The sequence below is a fragment of the Cheilinus undulatus genome, linkage group 17 (genome assembly GCF_018320785.1).
Source record: "Cheilinus undulatus linkage group 17, ASM1832078v1, whole genome shotgun sequence".
Classification (NCBI taxonomy): Eukaryota; Metazoa; Chordata; class Actinopteri; order Labriformes; family Labridae; genus Cheilinus; species Cheilinus undulatus.
Genome location: NC_054881.1, coordinates 40513791 through 40533703, shown reverse-complemented (window position 1 = coordinate 40533703; position 19913 = coordinate 40513791). Strand labels below are relative to the sequence as shown.

Sequence of the window (19913 nt, the reverse complement as noted above, 5' to 3'; positions counted from 1 at the left end):
GAATATATATATATATATATTACATTACGAGAATAAAGTCATAATATTACGAGAATAAAGTTGTAACATTACGAGAAGAAAGTTGTAATATTATGAGAAAAAAGTTGTAATATTATGAGAAAAAAGTTGTAATATTACGAGAATAAAGTCATAACATTACGAGAAAAAAGTTGTAATATGAGAAAAAAGTTGTAATATTACAAGAATAAAGTCGCAATATTACGAGCAAAAAATTCATAATATTATGAGAAAAAAGTTGTAATATTATGAGAATATAGTCATAATATTACTAGAATAAATTGTTAGTATTATGAGAAAAAAAGTCGGAATATTAGGAGAAAAAAGTCATAATATTATGAGAATAAAATATTACAAGAAAGACAGTCTGCAGCAGCACCGTGGATCTACGACGAGTTTTCTCCTGATTCTGATAATAATTTGAAGCTGATGTGCCAAAAGATAAAGTATTTCTTTATTTGTGAAATAGTAAAATGTATTTTCACAAGATGCTCAACATTGCTCATTTTAACGGCAGACTTTCTTTCTTGTAATATGTTATTCTCGTAATATTATGACTTTATTCTCGTAAATAACGATTTTTTTCTTTAGATATTATGACTTTATCCACGTAATATTATGACTTTATTATCGTAAATAACGATTTTTTTCTTTAGATATTATGACTTTATTCACGTAATATTATGACTTTATTCTCGTATTGTCAAAAAAAATTACTTTTTTTTTTTCTTTTCATGTGGCCCTAATTATGGAAGCCCGTTTCTGCCAGTGGAAAAAAAAAAAGAAAACAAACAAACAAACAAACGGTTAAGTCATAATTATGACTTAACCGTTTGTTTTTTGTTTTGTTTTGTTTTTTACTTTTTTTTTTTTACTTTTTTTCACTGGCGGGAACGGGCTTCCATATAATACTCCGTCACAGTTGTAGATTACTTTGTGCCATTAAAGAATGTACTTGTCTTGTGTTTCCATGCTGTAGTATTCGTGTTTGACCAGTGGGGGCGCTCGGTCCTGCAGAACAGACCGGAAGTGGCGCATGTATCATTGTGAAAGACGGACGGCTGATGGAGACATTTTAAAAAAAATACACAACTAGCCGCTCACGGCTAACAGGGCTCGCGAAGGTGCGAGCGCACTGCGCCAAAACACGTTCAAATTCCTCCTAAGTTTTAAAGAAGTGTAGTATTTTTATCAGTGCATTGTTTGTACGTCGTAAATTACATAAACTACACAATACTGAAGATGTCGAAAAGTCTGACGTTGGGAAAAGAAGAATATAACTGACGCCGCGGTAAGTTGTAACTAACGCAGCCTTTTGAAATGCTAAATTTGCTACCGCTATAATAGATAACGTTAGCTTCTAGCTAGCTTCTGACATTATCCTGCTCGTTACGCCTTCGGCTGGCTAGATACTGCTTCCATTTATAGGATTGAGCAAGGCAGCTGCCCTGCAACCTGAACATTTTGCATGACTTGTGGTCTTCTTCTCGCCAAGTTTTGCAGAGTGGAAGGTTATGACCGAGGTTAGCTTTACTACGCAGCTAATAGTAGTGTCTGGATGCGAGCCTGCTTTTGCCCCAGCTAGCCTAAGATACGACAAACTGAAGTGTTTCAATCACGAAGAAATGCCCAAAACTACACAAACACACTTAACTGTTGCACAGGAGCTGTGTCTGACGGTCGTGAAATTATTTTCGGATGGCGTGAGGCGTTAAAGTGGAGTAAGATTGGAATTAAAGGCTCGTTTGTTGGTCTTCAGAGAAAGCTAACGTTAAAATAGCAAAAGCGTTTCTTGTAACTTTGGGGCATAGCGTTGCTCAAAGTTAGGAGAATAATGTTGGAATTTAATGTGAGAGTTCAGGAATTATGAGGCTTGCCAAATGTCTAAAACACGCTTAAAATGAGCGTTTTATGAAAGCAGTTATGAAGGAGGGAAGAATAGCATGATAGTGCAACTAGTGTTTGGTTAACCTGGGGACCCATGTTTAATGCAGAGAGCACATCTGAGTCAGGGGCTACTGTTACAATGATATTTATGGATTTTCCCAACTAGATTTTATAATCTGTAACAAAGAGGTATAGTATCTGGATACAAACTGGAATTTGATGCTAACTTGCAGTGCATTTGAAGTTGACTTCTCAGTTGTAGATACAGTGGCAGTAAAATTTCCTCCTAATGTTGTGAAATTTCCTTGCATATAATGATTTATTGCACCAGACACTTAGTCTCTTACACAAACTGCCCACTTCTACGTTGTAAATTGATGGGAGGGATTTTTATTTCTGTTTTAGGTGAGTTCCTGTCCAGGCGCATTGGTCCATGTTTGTTGGACCTTTGGGCTCTGGGCTCAACTAGCATGAAGATGGCTGATTCAGAGAAGGCAGAGGAATTTGTTGATGCCGAGTGCCCCCTAGAGTGCCTTGATGAAGCACAATCAGCCACGGCTTCTGTTCAGGGAGAGCAGGATGAGCATCTGAAAACAGAGACCACCACCAGTACCAGCTCACCGCCAAGGGAAAAGGAGGGAGACAGCCCCTTGAATACAGAGGGTGAGCAGAGTCTCCTCTCTATGCCATGCCTGATGAAAGAGCTCCGCCGAGACTCCCCAGAGTCCCAGCATGCCTCCACAGGGATCGACAAGCCTGCATCCCGACATATCTATGAGAGTGACTCCTCAAACCCCTGCATGCTCTCCCCCTCATCCAGCGGCCACCTGGCTGACTCAGACACACTCTCCTCAGGAGAAGAAGGTGCTGCTCCTCCTGTTGGAGAAGACGAGGGCAATATGGAGGCATCAAATGATCCAGAGGAAGCAGCAGGAAGGCAAGCATCTGCCACGTCCACAGGGGGGAGAAAGTCCCGGCGGTCACGATCAGAGAGCGAGATGCCTCCTAATGCAATGGCTGCAAAGAAAAACCGCTGCCAGCCCACTGCGGCCGCAGCGGGAGGGCAGGAAAAACAAACCAATGGCAAGCTGGGGAAAGTGAAAGGTCACCGGAGCCAGAAACACAAGGAGCGAATGCGATTGCTGAGGCAAAAACGAGAAGCGGCAGCGCGGAAGAAGTATAACCTGCTGCAGGACAGCAGTACAAGCGACAGCGAGCTCACATGTGACTCCAGCACCAGCTCCTCTGAGGATGACGACGATGACACTTCGGGAGGTAGCAAGACAATCAAGACAGATATTTCAGGTAACAGCCAATGTTCTCTACACATGCTGATAGAACAGTTTCACCCCCACTGTCCAGGGTTACAGTAGAAACCACTTAGTCATCCCATGTAAAATACTGTATGACATCATAGAGAAACTATAAGGCTTACTGATTTAACATGTAAAACCACTGATTATGTAAGAGTTTCTTATTTTAAATTCACTAACAGGAATGTAACAGGGCTATACAAAGGTTTTTGTAGTAGTTAGAAAAAGCACTGCTTTGGTTGTGTTTGTTTTGTCAGTGACATGTGCTGTTTTTTTCCTCACTCATCATTTGCCTTCATTCACTCTGTTTCAACATATTTATTTGTGTTATAGAGGAGTCTATACCCCGACACTTGTAGTTCAGCAGTTTTCATTTTGTTAAAACTTTATCCCATTGTCTGCATGCTGTGGAAGTCTAGTGGACACATAGACTCATTGAATGAGACATAAACCAAGATCCAGTCATCTAACCCACATTGTGGTTTCTGTAGATTAACAAATAAGCCATTTATACCACAAGCCTTTTTTGTTCCCAATAGACAGTGGTGTATACTCTCTCTGTGAAGGCATAAGCTGCAAGACTCATTCAGTGTATCCTGCTTTTTTACATTCTGCCTGCAGCTTTTGAATATTCCTTAGATCTGCCGTACACTCCCCTGCCTACACAGGAGGCGAGGGAGATTTTTTAAACTGAACACAGGTGGTTGTACTCTCTAAAATGAGCTATGCAGCACCTTTAGATGAATCAGATAGCTCTTCGTCATCAGCTAGCTACAGATCTGACTGAAGATGACTGCATGATAAATTCAGGCACAGAAAGTCTTTAGATTGTAGGAACACAGGTCCTATTTTGTCCACACAGTTAATGTCATGGTTCCTGATCACTGTAGAAATCTCTCAGGTGAGTTGAGTTTCCCATAAGTAGAGATTATTGATATGTTGTTAAGAGAAGAGCTGCTTGTTACTGCTGTTGTAGAAGGGACTTTTTAACACAAGGTAGATCTCACCATTGTTGTTTAATCTCTTTAGAACAAGTTGTAGTGGTCCTGGTTGGCAGTTTGTTATTCATTTTTGGTTGTGTTTCAGTATTCTTTTTAGTTTTTTTTGTACTAAGTCTGTTTCCAGAGTATAATTTGTTTTTCTAGCATTGTGTTTTTTGTGCAGGTGCACTATGAGGTGTCTGTTTTGGCAGATACTAATCCCACCACCAAGATTACAAAGATTATTGAAATAGCAGCAGACATATCTGTAGCCCTTCATCATAGTTTTAAAAAGGGGAATTTAATTTCATCACAGATGGATGAATTCACCTCCGCTGAGTCTACAGTAACACATATTCCAAATTGTAATCACTCAGTTGCCCAAGACATCCCATTATCAGACTTCAGGGATCTGTACTACACAAAGTATTTTCAACCATTTTTACATCCTGCACACAGACTTTGAGTGCTACAACTGCATGATGTAGTCCATCAGCATGAAAACAGTCGATCTGCACGTAACCAAAAAACAAACTCATTTTCTCTTTAATGCAAAAGTCCAACTCCGAAGCATGAAACTGCCTCTGTATTTTCTTATGGCTTGGCCTCAATGTCTTTAAAGCTGGCTTCAGACGTGCATCGGAGAGATCCAGAGTGGGCGCCCAGATTCATGGGCTGCTGGACAGCAGTACGTGGGACAGGAACGGCATCGGCAGTGTCCTGGAGGAGGCCATGACGCGCTTTGCTGTGATGCAGCGCCAGACCGAGGAGCGCTTCCGCATCTGGATGGAAAAGCTTGCACACCTCGACTCGGACAACGACTCGTCCAAACGTTCAAGCGACGCCCTCGAGGGGCAGCAGCAGGGTGGACGCTTGTCCCCACCCAGTTCCTATTTGCCATCATCGGAGTCCGCTGAGACTATGGCTGCTTACATGCTGGCTCGGGAGAACAACAGTCTCACACCCACCCCCATGAACAACAACATCCTACCTGAAGTGGCCACTCAGAATGGAAATCTAAATGTTCCTGACCCTGGTCTCCTGAATGTTTAGATTACACCTCTGCTCCAATCGTCACTGTTTCAGACTTTGTCTTCTTGAGTGTAGATGTAGTTTCAGAGGTCATGACAATGGGTATTATAGATAAATGATGTGAGGTCTCCAATCGGATACACCCCTAAACGTCAGCTGGGCTGGAGCCACTCAGCTAAACTGGACTCTGTGCATCTGCTGACACTGGATCACTGTGAGACTGTCTGAATATTTCAACTCACCTGTTTCATTTCTGCTGAATCTGAGACATGGACACAGGCCAAATCTCTACAGACTCTTGAGTCAGGGCTTTTATTCTACTGCTAATGTATGGCTTGTTTATTTTACGTAAGCAGCTGTGCATACATACACTCACTGAGTAGCTGATTATGTCATTCATAGAGGATGTGTATAACAGCACGGTGCAGCCATCATGATAGTGCTAACGTGGGGTGCTGCTGCTTAATAGCATGTGCCTTGTCATTCTGACTGTGCTGGGAATGATAAATAGAGCATCATAGTACTATTTCTTTAAAAATGTAGATTCCACTCCTTACTTAATCCTTCCTTCTCCTGGGCTATGTTTGCACTTTGCTTAGAAATGGTTCAGGACTTTTAAAATGCCGTGGCAAATTTTATTTTGGTGGCATAGCTTTACTAACATCTAAACATTTTAAACAGATTTGCCTATACATATAAAAGCAAAATGCTAACCAACAAATTTCTTGTTTTGAATATATTTAGATTAGATGTTTACATTTTTAATGTTTGCCTTTCTGTTACATTTGCTGCTATTGCTGCGTTTGTGCAGTAAGAAGAAACTAGTGAGGGAGGAGTGACTCCTAATGGTTATTTGTAGTAGCCTTTGTGTAGATTATTGACATCTGATAAGGCATGGGCTCATATGTTGTAGCTGTTAGCTTCAATGTTAAGAGCCTCTAATTTCTACTTGTATAATATCTGCCTAGTTTATATTTTATTTGCACTGGCCTGCCAGCTTGGCCTGTCTCTGCAGCGTGACTTTAAACTAAAGAACCCAGGCATCAAACTAACAAATACCCCGCAGTAATACCAGCTGTGGTATGGTGCATGGCAATGTTTACTGACTTCCTAAAAACTGACTGATCTGAGCGATCATGTGGCCTTCTCTGGTTCAGATCCTGTGGTCTTTGAGGTGGAAACACCCCTCCTCAACCCCCGTCCTCAAACTACTTTTGCTAAAGTGGGTGACTATAGAGTCATAACACTGCTAACAGCTTCCAGACAGGATGAAGAAGTCTTTGGCCTAATCATATTTATAGTTAGGATGTTTAAAAAAAGTGTCACATTTTTGTGTGTGTATATGTAGCCCTATGACTGTCAGTTTTATCATGTGAAAGCTGGAAGCTTTCCCACCTGTTTGCATGTGATTATATTAGTATACAGAATGTGCAAGGCCAATTGAGTTTCATCAGCAGCATGTGTGCAAGGTGTACCTTTGCTTATGCTGATTCACCATGGCTAACCTGACATTTTATCTGTTTAATTGCCTTTCTTGGCCTTCTCTCTTGTTTTGAATTATGTTTTTTTTTTTTTTTTTTTTTTTAATCATGTTGCATAATTAATAGGGCTTCCCCGTAAATGTCAGTGACAAGAATCATAAGTCAAGAGGACCCCAAGTTGACTCTCATATTGTCAGTCAAATCCGTACATTTTCTGCCATATTACACAGAACAGACAAAAGCTGGGCATGCTTGAAACTAGGGCTGTTGAAAGATTCTAATTTTTAATTGCAGTTAATATGAGAATTTCTGTAGTTAATTGCAATTAATTGAATACCTTTTATTGCCTTTTTAAATTCCCCTATGTTGTGTCAATTTAGACTTTTCTACCGCCTTAAACTAAGAGTAATTGACTTCCTGTTAGACACAGACCTGCTTTTATAGATAGATTGAAGATTTGAACATGAACTTAACTATGGAAAAGGAACTTGTTATGGATTGAAAAGGAAATAAGGGACCAGTCAAAAAAGTAAACGTTTGAAAACACATGATGCAGATGACTAGACTTGTCCACTGAGATGTCTGAGACATTAAAGAGCAGTAGTGGACTTGTTTTACATTACTTTGGCTGGAGTGGCTCAACCAGAGTGTGTTGAAAGGGACAAAAAATAGTTGATTGCAATTAATGTGATTAATCTTCTCAGCCCTATTTTAAACTTCACAAAATAAACCTCAAAGAAAAAACGATCTAAGATAAAGCCATCAGGCAGTACAAAAAGGAAAAAACTCTTCCAAGCCAAGTTTACTATTAGTAGATTCTTCATAAGGTGTTAGCAGGATCTTTATTATTTGAAGAGGTCTTCTACGCTGTAAAAGATCAGAAACAACATTAAAAGTAATACCTGTAAAAAAAAAAAGAGAACATATTCCTAGTCAAAACTGGAATGGAAGTGTTCAAATGACTTATAAATGTGCCTATTACACAAGACCTAGGTTGGCCTATACAGGAGTGTGGTGTGGCAATTTAACAGCAAAAAAAAAGAAAACAGATTTGACTGACTTAAGTCTGAGTCTAGTGCAGTCCTAGTCACATTGCTATTTCAGTTAAAATGGATCCAATGACTACTATCTTGCATGTGTTAAAATTGAATTTACTTTAAATCACCTGTTGTGTCAACATGTTAAAGTGAACCCTTACAAACACACACACTGTGTGCATTAGAAATAACACTAAGGACAGTCAATTGTTTACCAAAGAGCTATCCTGGTTTACATGAGTCCTTTTTTCTATCTCTAATACATGGCCTTTAAATCAGTTTCTCTGGTAACCCTGGTACCTTCCTATTCCACCCCAACCAGCTATTCATAGGCAGCCTTCTGTCATAGTACATGCTGTCCCGACCAACCCTCCCTCACACTCACTCACTCACACACCCATAGACACGACTGGGTAGCTGTGTTAGTGTGTGTCTTTCTCCCAGGGACTCCTTTTACAGGGTAGAACAAAGATTAATGTTCCAGCTCTTCCACTTCTTTCTGTTTTGACCTTTGAATTATCTGACAAAATTCCATTCACAGGTTAAGATCATTTTGAAATGTTTTGTATTGACTGTATTTTAGTGTAGTTTTTATGTGAATGGCTGTTATTTTAAAAGCAATAAATGGAAAGAAAAAAAAACTGCTGCAAAAGATTTATTGGTATGAACACTTACTGTAGAAAAGCCTCACTAGTTTGGCTTTGAAAATGTTTGTCATGTTTTATTGCCATCAAATTGAAAGAGCCATAATCTTAATTTGTATCTGGGGGAATACATGTTTCCTTGTGGATAGTTCTGTTGAAGCTGCAGCTAGCTGGGTATGGATTCCAAACAGTCCTATTCCCAGGCATGATTTGAATAATAAAGTGTTTTCTTTGTTTCCTGCAGACGGGCCTCCAGTAGTGGGTCACTATGATATTTCAGACACTGATTCTAACCAGGAGAGTATGAGTGTGGAGACAGTCCGGCCCACGGTGATAAAGCATGAGCTAAAAACACACAGAGGCCAGGATATGGCAGCTCACTCTGGGTGTATAAGAGCTCTGAGCTCTATCTCAGGTCAGTTACAAACCCGGTAAATCCAAACTGATAATTTCCTCTCAGTGAAGACAAGACTTTTAGAGGCATGGGTGTCACCAGTAAGCAAAATTCTAGTGTGGAAATGGTTTTCATAATCTCAGCAAGACTCCTCTTTGAAGTAGTACTGCTTTCTTCCTTCACACTACTGGCTTGGTTCTATAAAGGCTTATTCCGCCTCGCTTCAGACCAACAAATTGACCTTTTCTGACTGACTAGCCGGCAGTGTCAAAACTCAGAATTAAAGTCCACAATGTTATGTTTTGTTCGATGTGTCACTCCCTGCCATATCTGCTAGGCTAAGTGTCAGATTCATCTTTGTTTTCTTCTTGTCTGTGTCAAAGCAGCTGCAGTCTTTATGTGTCAGCGAGGCCAGAAGCTCTCTACTAGTTGGGTTGCCCCTCACAATGTGTGACTCTGTTCCTCTTTATTTGTTTCAGGCCATGTGGAGGCAGAGCTGTCGCACAAGGAGAGTTCCCAGCACAACAAGGGCCAGATTAACATCGCTTCCTCTGACAGTGAGGTTGAAATAGTCGGAGTGCAGGAGAAAGCACGGTAAACACTCTTCTGGGAGACTTTCATCTTTAAAAATTACTGAAAGGGAACTGCCCCCTTCTGGTTTAACAGACCCAATCAGCTATTTTTTTTGTCTTTTGTTTCCAAATCCAGATGTGCTCACCCATGCGGAGGAGTGATAAAGAGTCTCTCCTCCTGGAAAGGCAATTCAATGGAGCAATTAAACAGCACAAATCAGCCCCAACTCTGGACTAGTGTTTCCCCTCAGCCCAACTGGGTGTCCCCTCCTGAAGTGGTGGACCTCACGCTGGATGAGGACGCCGGACACAAATACCTACTTTAAACAAGTTGTACACTGAAGACTCATCATTTTCTTCCTCTCACTCCTCATCCTTCTTGCCTTGCCTCCATGTTACAAATGAAATCCTTCCTCTAGTTGCGGCCTGGCCTGTAAGCGCTCATGGACTCTTCCTGCTCCAGGGCTCTGTTATTTTTTTAACTAACTGTCAAACAATCATGTGTATCAGAGCCATTCTACTGATGTTATTCCCTCATCCTGGGTTGGATTTAGCTGTAATAAAGCAGCACAGCACTTCAGGTGCAGGTGGAAAAGTATGAAAGGGTGATTTATCTGTTATTGATAGCAATATTCTTAATTTAATACCTCAGTTACCCCTCTAAAACAGTTGTGAGTAGACATTTTGGTTCTGTGCTTGCACGCTCTATAGTGAGAACTTCAGGTTGCTGCTTTAGAGCAGGTCAGTATCACCATGGCTGTGGATCTGCTTCACTACAGACTCTGAATGGCATAGTTTTAGACTTTATTTCAAATTTGATTTGTATTCACCTGCATTCATGACAAAAATGGCAGCTGGTACATGTTTTTTCCTTGTAAAGGAGACCATAGGTTGTGTACAAAGTTTGCTTTGTACCTTTCTAAGGTCTGTTTTGTTTCAAAAGTCTCACCACTGGTTTCACACTAAGGTCAGTCTGGGTTTATACCTTTGCTTTTCTATACTGCGCCCAATATGTACAGCCTGTGGTCTGTTTTGGCAGGGAAGGTTTTGTTTTGCCTTTAAGTAATAGTTTGACATTTTTGGGGAAAGTGCTCATTTGTTTTCTCTGCCAAGAGTTGTACAAGAATATTTGAACATCTTCCTTATTTCTACAATAAATATTAGTCCCAATGAAGCAGATGTTTAGCCTAGGTTAGCATCAAGACAACAAATAAGAAACAGGCAAACCTGGTATAAAAGCAACAGAGTGTACCTACCAGCACCTTTAAAGCACTCATTTTGGCTTGTTTGTATTTCCTTTATTTCATCCTTCAAACAAATGCAGTGTAAAAGAAATCGCTATTTTCACAGGGCTTATCGACAGGACTATGTCTCGAAAGACAGTAACTAACAAGTGCTCAAAGCTAAGCTAACTTCTACCTGCAGCTCTTCTTGTATAACTCTTCACCAAAAAAGCAAATAAGTGCTTTTTTCACTGTCTTTAATCCACAGCTTTTTATCTGTTGCCACCACATTACTGTACATCTGTTCTGTCATGAAAACAAACCACTGGTATAACTGAAAGCCTGAGGGGAATATCCATCACACTACAAAAATAAGACTCATTTTCAACACAGCACCTCTGTATATAAATATGGTGGTGCTGGCAGCATATTCAGTGTCACTGTTGTAACACATTTGTATGTTAGAAGCCACAGAGTCTGCAAGTGTCCCAGGTGACGTAGTTAACAGTGAATGTATGACTGGGTGCACTTATTGTTTGCATGCTTACCTGACTGGATGCAAACACCTTTAATCCTCTGGGGACCCCTTTATAACAGCTGAGGAAAAGTCTTTTCCATTGAAGACTGCAAAGCAGGATGGCCTAAATGCCTTGAAATGTGCACTATTTTCTTTTAGAATCATGTAAAGCTTATTCTTTTACCTTAAATAGCAGGGGATTTTGCTATCTCAACAATAAATACTTTAATAATAGATTTGAATTTAGCACACAGAAAAGAGTAACAAACTATGGCTGAAGTTTATGCCCACATCAGGACGTTTTAGAAGAGACTTTTACTTTATGGACTTTTTTTCTTTACCCTGACCCTCAGGGCCTGCTTCCTCTCCCTCCCTGTGGTCCTACTCCTGTATTCATGCAGTACTTCAGTCATGCTGGTTTTGTTAACCATGTACAACCCCATTCCTTGAAAAGTTGAGATGTTTGAAATGTAAATCAAAACCAATGTGGTGATATAGAAATTATTTAAACCCCCTCATTTGAATTAACATAGCACCATGGTATTATATCAAATGTTTAAACTACCAGCAACACTGGCACAAAATTCCTAAACAGACATGTGTTTCCAAAAAAACTATTTTTCTCCATCAGCATTTGATTTGTTTGTTGAGCCATTTTTGGTTAGATATGATGTTTCAGTGTTTTACAAGCCATCACATTGCATCTGTTCATCAAACATAACATCCCAGCCTTTTTTGGAAATGAGGTTGTAACTTCACACATCGTTTTACAACAAAATATTTATGATGTCATTGAATACCACCTACACTTTTAAAGGATGCTTGAGTATTTTAAAATCAAATAATATAACTTCTGCTGGTCACAGAAGAGAAGGGAAGAAAATTAAATATAAGAAACTAAACCAAAGCTTAAATGGAATTAATGCTTCAAGTTTTATTATTTCCCAAATTTTAAATTGCTTCTAGATTTATTTTTAAAAACTACTATTAAAGTCCGCCTCTACTGATTTGGAAGTCTGTATTTTATGTGAAATTAGATGACAAGAATTCTGTTTCAAAGTACAGAAAAACATTTGATTTTGTTTTGCTTTGGCCAGTTTTTTCTTTCTCCACTACATGCAGCTACCACTGTGATGTCACTTCTTTTACCAGACCACTTCTGCTTGCAAAACCTGTTTTGTTCCTTAGGATTTTTCTGAAAACTTAGTAAGACTCATGCCCTTAGTAATAGAGGTTTGGTAGAAAACCTCGGGCAGTGATGCTTGACCATGGTTTCGCATAGCATGATTGGTCACATCTTTAACCTCTTGTCAGATATTATCCTCATTTCCTGTAATTTAGCCTCACTCTACTGTTTTGTTTTGTTTTATTTTACTGTCAGTATTTTAAATTAACAAAAAAGGTGTTTATTTTGTTGCTTCTGCAAGTCCTTGACTTCCTTAAAATTATGTCTGTAGAACAAAAAAGAAACTATTTTAAACTAAATAAATAGAGTGTTATTTAATGACCCTCTTGTATACTTTTTATTTATCATTGTACAGGTTTTCTTTGGACTTGTGTGCTTCGGCTTGTAGCTTCAACTATCACCCAACAGATCTACTCCTTTTAAAGCTGATACAGTTTTCATGTTTAGAGGCAGAAATGTCTTGATTGCTGATACAGCAGCGAATCAGACAGATTTTTGTGCTGTAATGAAAGTTGATTATATGCTTCTTTTGGTAGTATCTGTCTTTAAATGGTTCTGTTAACTTGATATTTTCCTTTATTCTATTAAGTACCACTAAGAAACATGAAAATAATGTTACTAGATTAATATCACCCCTGCTATTGTTGTTGACAAAGCTGATATCAGAAGTCCTACCCCCTGTTGATTTTGATTGGTCAGTGAGGGAGAAGGGATGTTGACCAGCGCCTTGTGCCGTGTTGAGTGCTGCAACAAAAGCAGCAGACACTGGGGGTGTTTTTTATTCAGGATACTGATGGTTTTTCAAGTGCTGCCAGTTCAATAATAATAACTATTATGATAATAACAGCAGCAGCTGAGGTCACAAGCTCTTGATGTCCCAAGTCAGCTGGAAAACCTTAATGCTGAAACTGCCATCAGTGATGAACACAAATCAGCCTAAAATGTATTCAAAAAGATGCCATCAATGATATCTGGGTTTACGATACAATTTTGCTGTGCTCCTTTATGATGTTCTAACTTTTGCTAAGGACATTAAGTGCACAGTAGGCAAATTGTACTGCCAGGGGGCGCTCATTCAAAACAATAACAGAAGGTGACAAATAGAAATGTGCTGCTCAGCCATGCCCGCCTCCACTCTTAACTGATTGTTTTGAATTGAGGACTCTGTTCAACATAAATTTGCACCCCATAAGGTTTTTTTTTACTGAGCAACGTTTTGGTTTCATGGATGAATTTCACATTATGAAAGAGAAAAGCTGTTAAAAGTGGTCTTAAGTATTCTTCAATCTCTTGCAGGACAATCCAGGAATGCAGCTTCCAATAGCTTTTCTCCCTGATGTGAAATTCATTGATTAAAGCAAACACTTGTCTACAGTTTAGTAAATACACTGTAAAGAGTGCAGTAATTTTTGAATTAACAAAGTCCTGAATTCAAAACAAGAAGTAAGCCGTCAAGGTGATTGACCTTTGAGGATGGAGTTCTTTTACTGGGGAGAGCTTGGGGTGATTGAACCGAGGGGAGAATAACTATGGTCCATCACAAGTAAGCAGCACAGTGAATGAGATACAGCAACAGAGCAGCAGCTTCCAGCAGAAGTTCCCTCTTCATTATGTAGCAGTCTCTCATACAACATACATAGATAAACAAGTTGTGTCTGTCACAGTGACTCTTACGACAGCGGCCATAACAGGACACAGACTGTTGAACTGGTGAGAACTAAAGGTTTCTCTTGCTTTGAAAGCTATTGTAAATATTTAAGGTTATTTAAGGACTCAAATGAAAAATCAATATATATAGAATAGCAGTAGCCATTTTTTAACCCTTTAAAGCCTATTGTACTATATTTGATACACACTTTTATGAGACCTCTATCTAATCAGAATGACCAATAAATACTCAAAACCCTTTAATTTACAATCTGATAAATGACAAAAAATGCCCTCCAATATATTATCAGCTGCCAACAACAGCTAATGTATCACATGTGATACAAAAAAAATATAGATGTGAAATTCTATGGCAGTTTTTCTTTTGTTGGATATCAGTAGAAGATCAAATTAACATTTCAGTCCCCCCAAAAAATAGAATTTTCTGGCTATTATTTGAGTTGTCAGGCTTTAAGGGGTTAAATTAATACAGTCATTTCAGTGCAAAATTCTGCATATTGTACCTTTAAACTGAGGACAATTCATGCATTATTATATATGTTTTTCTGACATTTAAAATTAAAGATATCTCCTTTAGCTTTTTTTCTTTTTAAATATAGGTAAGAAGTAAATTTTGAGGTCTCCTGCTATATGTCAAACAAGAGAAGCCAAAATCAGATGGCAACCACTACTGGTTAAAACAATAATTAAATTGTATTGTATTGACGTATTTTATCCATAATCTTCAAACTTAATAATCTGCCAGTTTCCAGAGCCAGAGGGGATATTTCTGTTTCTTTAATTGAAGTTGAATCAATGATTTGTCTGTAAACTTGTTACTAAGGTTTAAGGATTACAAAGAGACTTTTGTTACACCTTTTTAAAAAACATTTTGAACTGTGGATATCTGAAAAACTTTTACATTGTTCTCAAATCACTCTTTAAAAATCTCTCATCACATCAAACAGATTATAAAAAAAAGGGATCACTCTGATAAATGTTCCTGGGATCTAAAGTCTTTATCAAAAACCACTCTTCTGTGTACAACACCAATCACCACTCTAGGTACAAAACTTAATGAGACGTCTCATTGTTTGCTTTTATCTCGCAGCCTAACAGTCTAGACAACTGCCTGGCTGTGAACAATACAACTTCACCCTCACCCACTGAAGTGGCATGTGGGGCCAGAGGTCACACTACGTCACCTGCCGCTAGAGGGACATATGGAGTTCACATGAAGAGGACAATGAGGCTGTGGAGCAATTCAGCCATGCGGGGCCCTTCCCTTTAAAACCAAAGCCCTTCAGCGAGCTCTTTTCACCCTCAGGGCAGAACATCAGCTGTATGCTAATTTTTGTTTTACAGGGCAGCGGAGGCCTTGGAGAGCAGCGAGTGTGCTGGCTCACACTCAAAAGCAAGAAATAAGTGTCCATCCTCTTGTAAATGTCTCCTTTAGTCTGTGTGGTACAGCGTTGTGTGAGTATAGATCCAGGTTTAGTCCAGCTAATGACAGTTCCCTGTTTAATGGCTACTGCAGAAACACACAGACGCCTTTAGGCCAACAGAAACAAAGCAGGTGATTACTTATAATCACTGTTGAGCACAACATATTTCTTCTACTTTACATACGGCTTCTGAGGTGTATTTCTTTGACAGAGAATCCAATTTATTCTCTGAACCAATAATAATAATATTTAAATGTAATTTATGACCCAAAATAGGCACAAAAAGAGTGTAGACTATGTCCGTGCAGTTATTTCTATGTCTAAAACAGCTGTTTGACATAGTGATGAACTTTATTCTGCACAAACATCATTTTTATCTTTTCTAAGGAAAAGTTTCTTGTTGTGTAATACATCCAGTTTCTGTGGTAAGGTAGGGGGGCATTATTTAAATATGTACAGGACAAAATCCTTAGAAACTAGAGGCGCCTCTTTGTCCAGGGGTCACCAAAATAAAAACACAGACCTACAGAATTGTGAAAAGTATTTGCCCCTTCCTGATTTTCTTGTTTCTTACCATTATTGTCACACTTCAATGTTTCAGATCATCAAATACATTTTAATATTATACAAAGATAACCCAAGTTTATACAAAATGCAGCTTTTAAATGATGATTTCATTTAGTAAGGGAAAAAAGTCATCCAAACCTACCTGGCCCTATGTGAAAAGTAACTGCCCCCACCCTCTTGTTAAATCAAGAATTAACTGTGATCAATCACATTTTTTTGAAAGCTGAGTTCAATTTCACTATCCACACCCAGACCTGATTACTGCCAGACCTGTTGAATCAATAAACCCCTTAAATAGACCCTGTCTGACAAGGTGAAGAAAGCTAAAAAATCTAAAAAGCAACACATCATACTGTGATGCAAAGAAAATCAAGAACAGATGAGAAACAAAGTCATTGACATCTATCAGTCTGAAGAGGGTTACAAGCCATTTCTCAGGCTTTGAGGCCCCAGCAAACCACAGTGAGAGCCATTACCCACAAATGGAGAAAACTTGGAACACTGGTGAACCTTCCCAGGAGAGGCCAGCCAATGAAAATTACTCCAAGAGTTTATCAACGGTTCATTCAGGAGCTTACAAAAGAACCCAGAAAAACATCTGAAGACCTGCAGGCCTCACTTGACTCTGTTATGGTCAGAGTTCATGATTCAACAATAAGAAAAAGACTGCGCAAAAATGGCATCAAGACGAAAGCAACAGCTGACCAAAAAAAACCCACAAAGGCTCGTCTCACATTACACAGAATACATCCTGATGATCCCCAAGACTTTTGGGAAAAACATTCTGATACAAGACAAAAGTTGGATTTTTTTGGAAGGTGTGCGGCCTGTTACATCTGGCGTAAAACAGCATTTTATCAAAAACATGCCAACAGTCAAACATGGTGGTAGTGTGATGGTCCTTCAGGACCTGCATGACTTGCTATGATCGGTGGAACCATGAACTCTGCCCCCTACCAGAAAATACTGATGGGGAAAGTCTGGCCATCAGGTTGTGACCTCAAGCTCAAGAGCACTTGGAATATGATCCAAAAACACACCAGCAATTCCACCTCCTAAGACAAGTTAAAGGTTTTGGCGTGGCACTGTCAAAGTCTGACTTAAATCCAATAGATATGTTGTGGCATGACCTTAAACAGGCCGTTCATGCTTGAAAACCCTCCAGTGTGGCTGAATGGAAACAATTCCACAAACAAAAGTGGGCTAAAATTCCTCTACAGTGGTGTGAAAGCCTCATCGTCAGTTATTGCTGCCAAGGGTGGAACATCCAGTCATAAGGTTTAGGGGGAATTACTTTTTTACACTGGGCCAGATATAAAAGTTCATTTTGTAATTACTCTGGTTATCCTATTTGATTATTAAAATTTGTTTGATGATCTGAAACATTTAGATGTGAAAAATATGAAAAAAGAAATCAGGAAGGGAGCAAATACTTTTTCACAGCACTGTAAATGAGCTACAGTTGAACTTACAAGTGTAACTTTGAGGTAGTTGTAACAGAATATAACATATTTTTGCTATTTAAAGGACTTGATAAACCATTATCAAACTTTTGCCAGTTCAAGCTCTGTAAGTGTGAAATATTTGTGGATGTGTAGCTTTGAAAAACAAGCAAAGCAATTCACAAACACAAGGACAAAGTTGTTTTCTAGAACGGTTAGTTTATGTTTTTACATTATCTTCACTGCCTGTTCTATAAAGTGAAAAACTGCTAAAATTCAAGATCCAAAGCTTGATAATCTTGATTGAAGTGAACTGATTTGACCTCCACTGATAGTAAAGCAGTGTGAATGGCTCTTTGTTTGGCACCGCAGGCATAAAGCATTACATGGTGGGAATTGGAAGACAAGGACATATGGGACTAAGAGTTTTGTGACCCCCTCAGCTTCCCCATGTCCATCTGTTCCTTCACCCTTCAGGCTTAACACTAAAGGGAGAGAGATTTTCAGGACACAGACAGTGTTTGGCATGCTCTTTTTACAGGAAAATGGTGCAACATATGGAGAGGAAGAACTATGACTAGGTTGAAATGTAGCTAAATAGTCTTTAGTATTTTTAATCCATAATGGCTGTGCTGCTGGTTAATTTCTACTGAGCAATCCTTCGAAAATGGATCAGTTTGATCCTAAAGTGAAGAATTAATGTGTATTTGATGCAGTGTAATGTGTTATCATGTCCTTATGACTACCTTCTTAGAGCAAATACGGCTCAAGGGCAGGGTGGGAAATTAGCACCAGCCAAATGCTGGTATTTCTGAGTGGTGTCTGTTGAATTTGCTGCCATCAGGGCAGGAAAATAAAAGTAACATGACAGACTGATTTTGTAAATCGCATGAATTGAGTCCCAGTTTTCTGGTTGTTTATAAGAAACCTTATGATTAGAACCAAACAGATCTAATTTGGCCAAAGAACTCTGCCTCCTTGTCCCCTTGTTAGAGCTGCTGTCAGATGTTTACAGACGGCTGTGTGTTTTTTTTTTTTTTTTTTTTTTAAGGTTTATTTTTGGGCCTTTCCATGCCTTTGCTGGGTCAAGAAAGGACAGTGGATAGACTCTGACACAGGGAAGAGCCTGCTAAAGGTCTTTAAACCCATGTTTCACTCGTCTTAAAGGGATACTTCAACATTTTGGCAAATTCGTCCATTGCCATAATTCCTATAGTCTTAGTAATAGGTTAGTTTCCTTTAGTTATCGGTGCAAGCTGTTTCTAGATCTGGGGGGGACCGATAAACCAGCTGCACAGCTAACGCTATGTTAGCAGATGGTATTTTTTGCTTTCCCTCATCAAACTCATCAAATACACAATCCAACAACTCCAAAATGCTCTCGTGGGCAAGTTGTGACCTGCACATTCACCACACTATGAAATAATCATGGAACATTACGAGACGGAGATGTTTTAAAGTTAAATGCAAAGCCGGAACTACACTCCAGACATGGCTGGCGCACTGTGTCACTCCGCCCAGTGGTTTACTCAAGAAATAGTTCCGAGTATTTGCTTCATGTGTTGTAATGTTACATAATTATATGTTATTTCTTAGTGTGGTGAATGTGCAGGTCACAACTTGTCCACGAGAGCGTTTTGGAGTTGTTGGATTGTGTATTTGATGAGTTTGATGAGGGAAAGCAAAAAATACCATCTGCTAACATAGCGTTAGCTGTGCAGCTGGTATATCCGTCCCCCCAGATCTAGAAACAGCTTGCACCGACAACTAAAGGAAACGAACCTATTACTAAGACTATAGGGATTATGGCAATGGGCGAATTTGCCAAAATGTTGAAGTATCCCTTTAACAGGTGTCCAGACGGGACTTCCGGTGTTCCTGCAGCCAGCCACAAGTGGACACTTGGTATAGCAATTTTTTGCACTTCTGCATTGGCTTCATTTTTCAGGACCCAAGGTTACTGCTTGGGAGAGACATGCGGTAAAAGGCCACAGGTAGCGCCTTAAACCACTCCATCATATTACTCTGCCCCCTCGGTGATTTGGAAATTGCAGTTGAACATACTGCGATTTAATCTAAATTTTGATCAATTTCCCAGGCTAAGTAACTACTCAGTGCTTAAAGTAAACTTTAGATTAAATATTTAGCTTGAACTTGGGTAGATTTATAGACCAAAACTTTAACTGAAGTACATTTTCACCAGCGTAACTGTGCTTTTATTTGAGTACTGTAGTCTGGTACTGGTTCCACCTCTGACTGTGTGCTGCTTTCTCCACTGTTAAGGTAAAATAAAACTACTGAAGATGTTTAAGTTAGATGTACTAGTCCCTGTGTGATGTGGTTTTTGGGGATGGAAGAAGCCTACTTTATTTGAGCTGGTAGATTCAGTCATGGAGGGGGCGGGCTGTCCAAAACATAGACATGCCCGCCCCGACACTCATCCCATTGGTGGAGCAGGGTGCCAAAGCCGGAGGGTCCTGATCGGAGGGTCCAGTGATTGGCTGCTCGGCTCTGAGTGTGCAGGCAGA

The 19913-nt window shown here is 39.4% G+C and overlaps 1 protein-coding gene across 3 annotated transcripts; it reads left to right on the top strand.

The window, feature by feature from the left end:
- The first annotated feature begins 1087 nt into the window (after positions 1 to 1087).
- Positions 1088 to 12605, top strand: c17h18orf25 (chromosome 17 C18orf25 homolog). Of its 3 annotated transcripts, XM_041811111.1 has the most exons (5): positions 1088 to 1309; positions 2311 to 3210; positions 8637 to 8807; positions 9266 to 9380; positions 9495 to 12605. In XM_041811111.1, the coding sequence occupies exons 2-5, from the start codon at positions 2376 to 2378 to the stop codon at positions 9682 to 9684; spliced, it is 1311 nt and encodes a 436-aa protein (XP_041667045.1). In that variant the 5' UTR covers positions 1088 to 1309; positions 2311 to 2375; the 3' UTR covers positions 9685 to 12605. The 3 variants fall into 3 exon arrangements, with proteins under 3 accessions (XP_041667045.1, XP_041667047.1, XP_041667046.1); XM_041811113.1 differs by lacking the exon at positions 8637 to 8807; XM_041811112.1 differs by lacking the exons at positions 8637 to 8807; positions 9266 to 9380; positions 9495 to 12605 and adding an exon at positions 4821 to 8612.
- The last annotated feature ends 7308 nt before the right edge of the window (positions 12606 to 19913 follow it).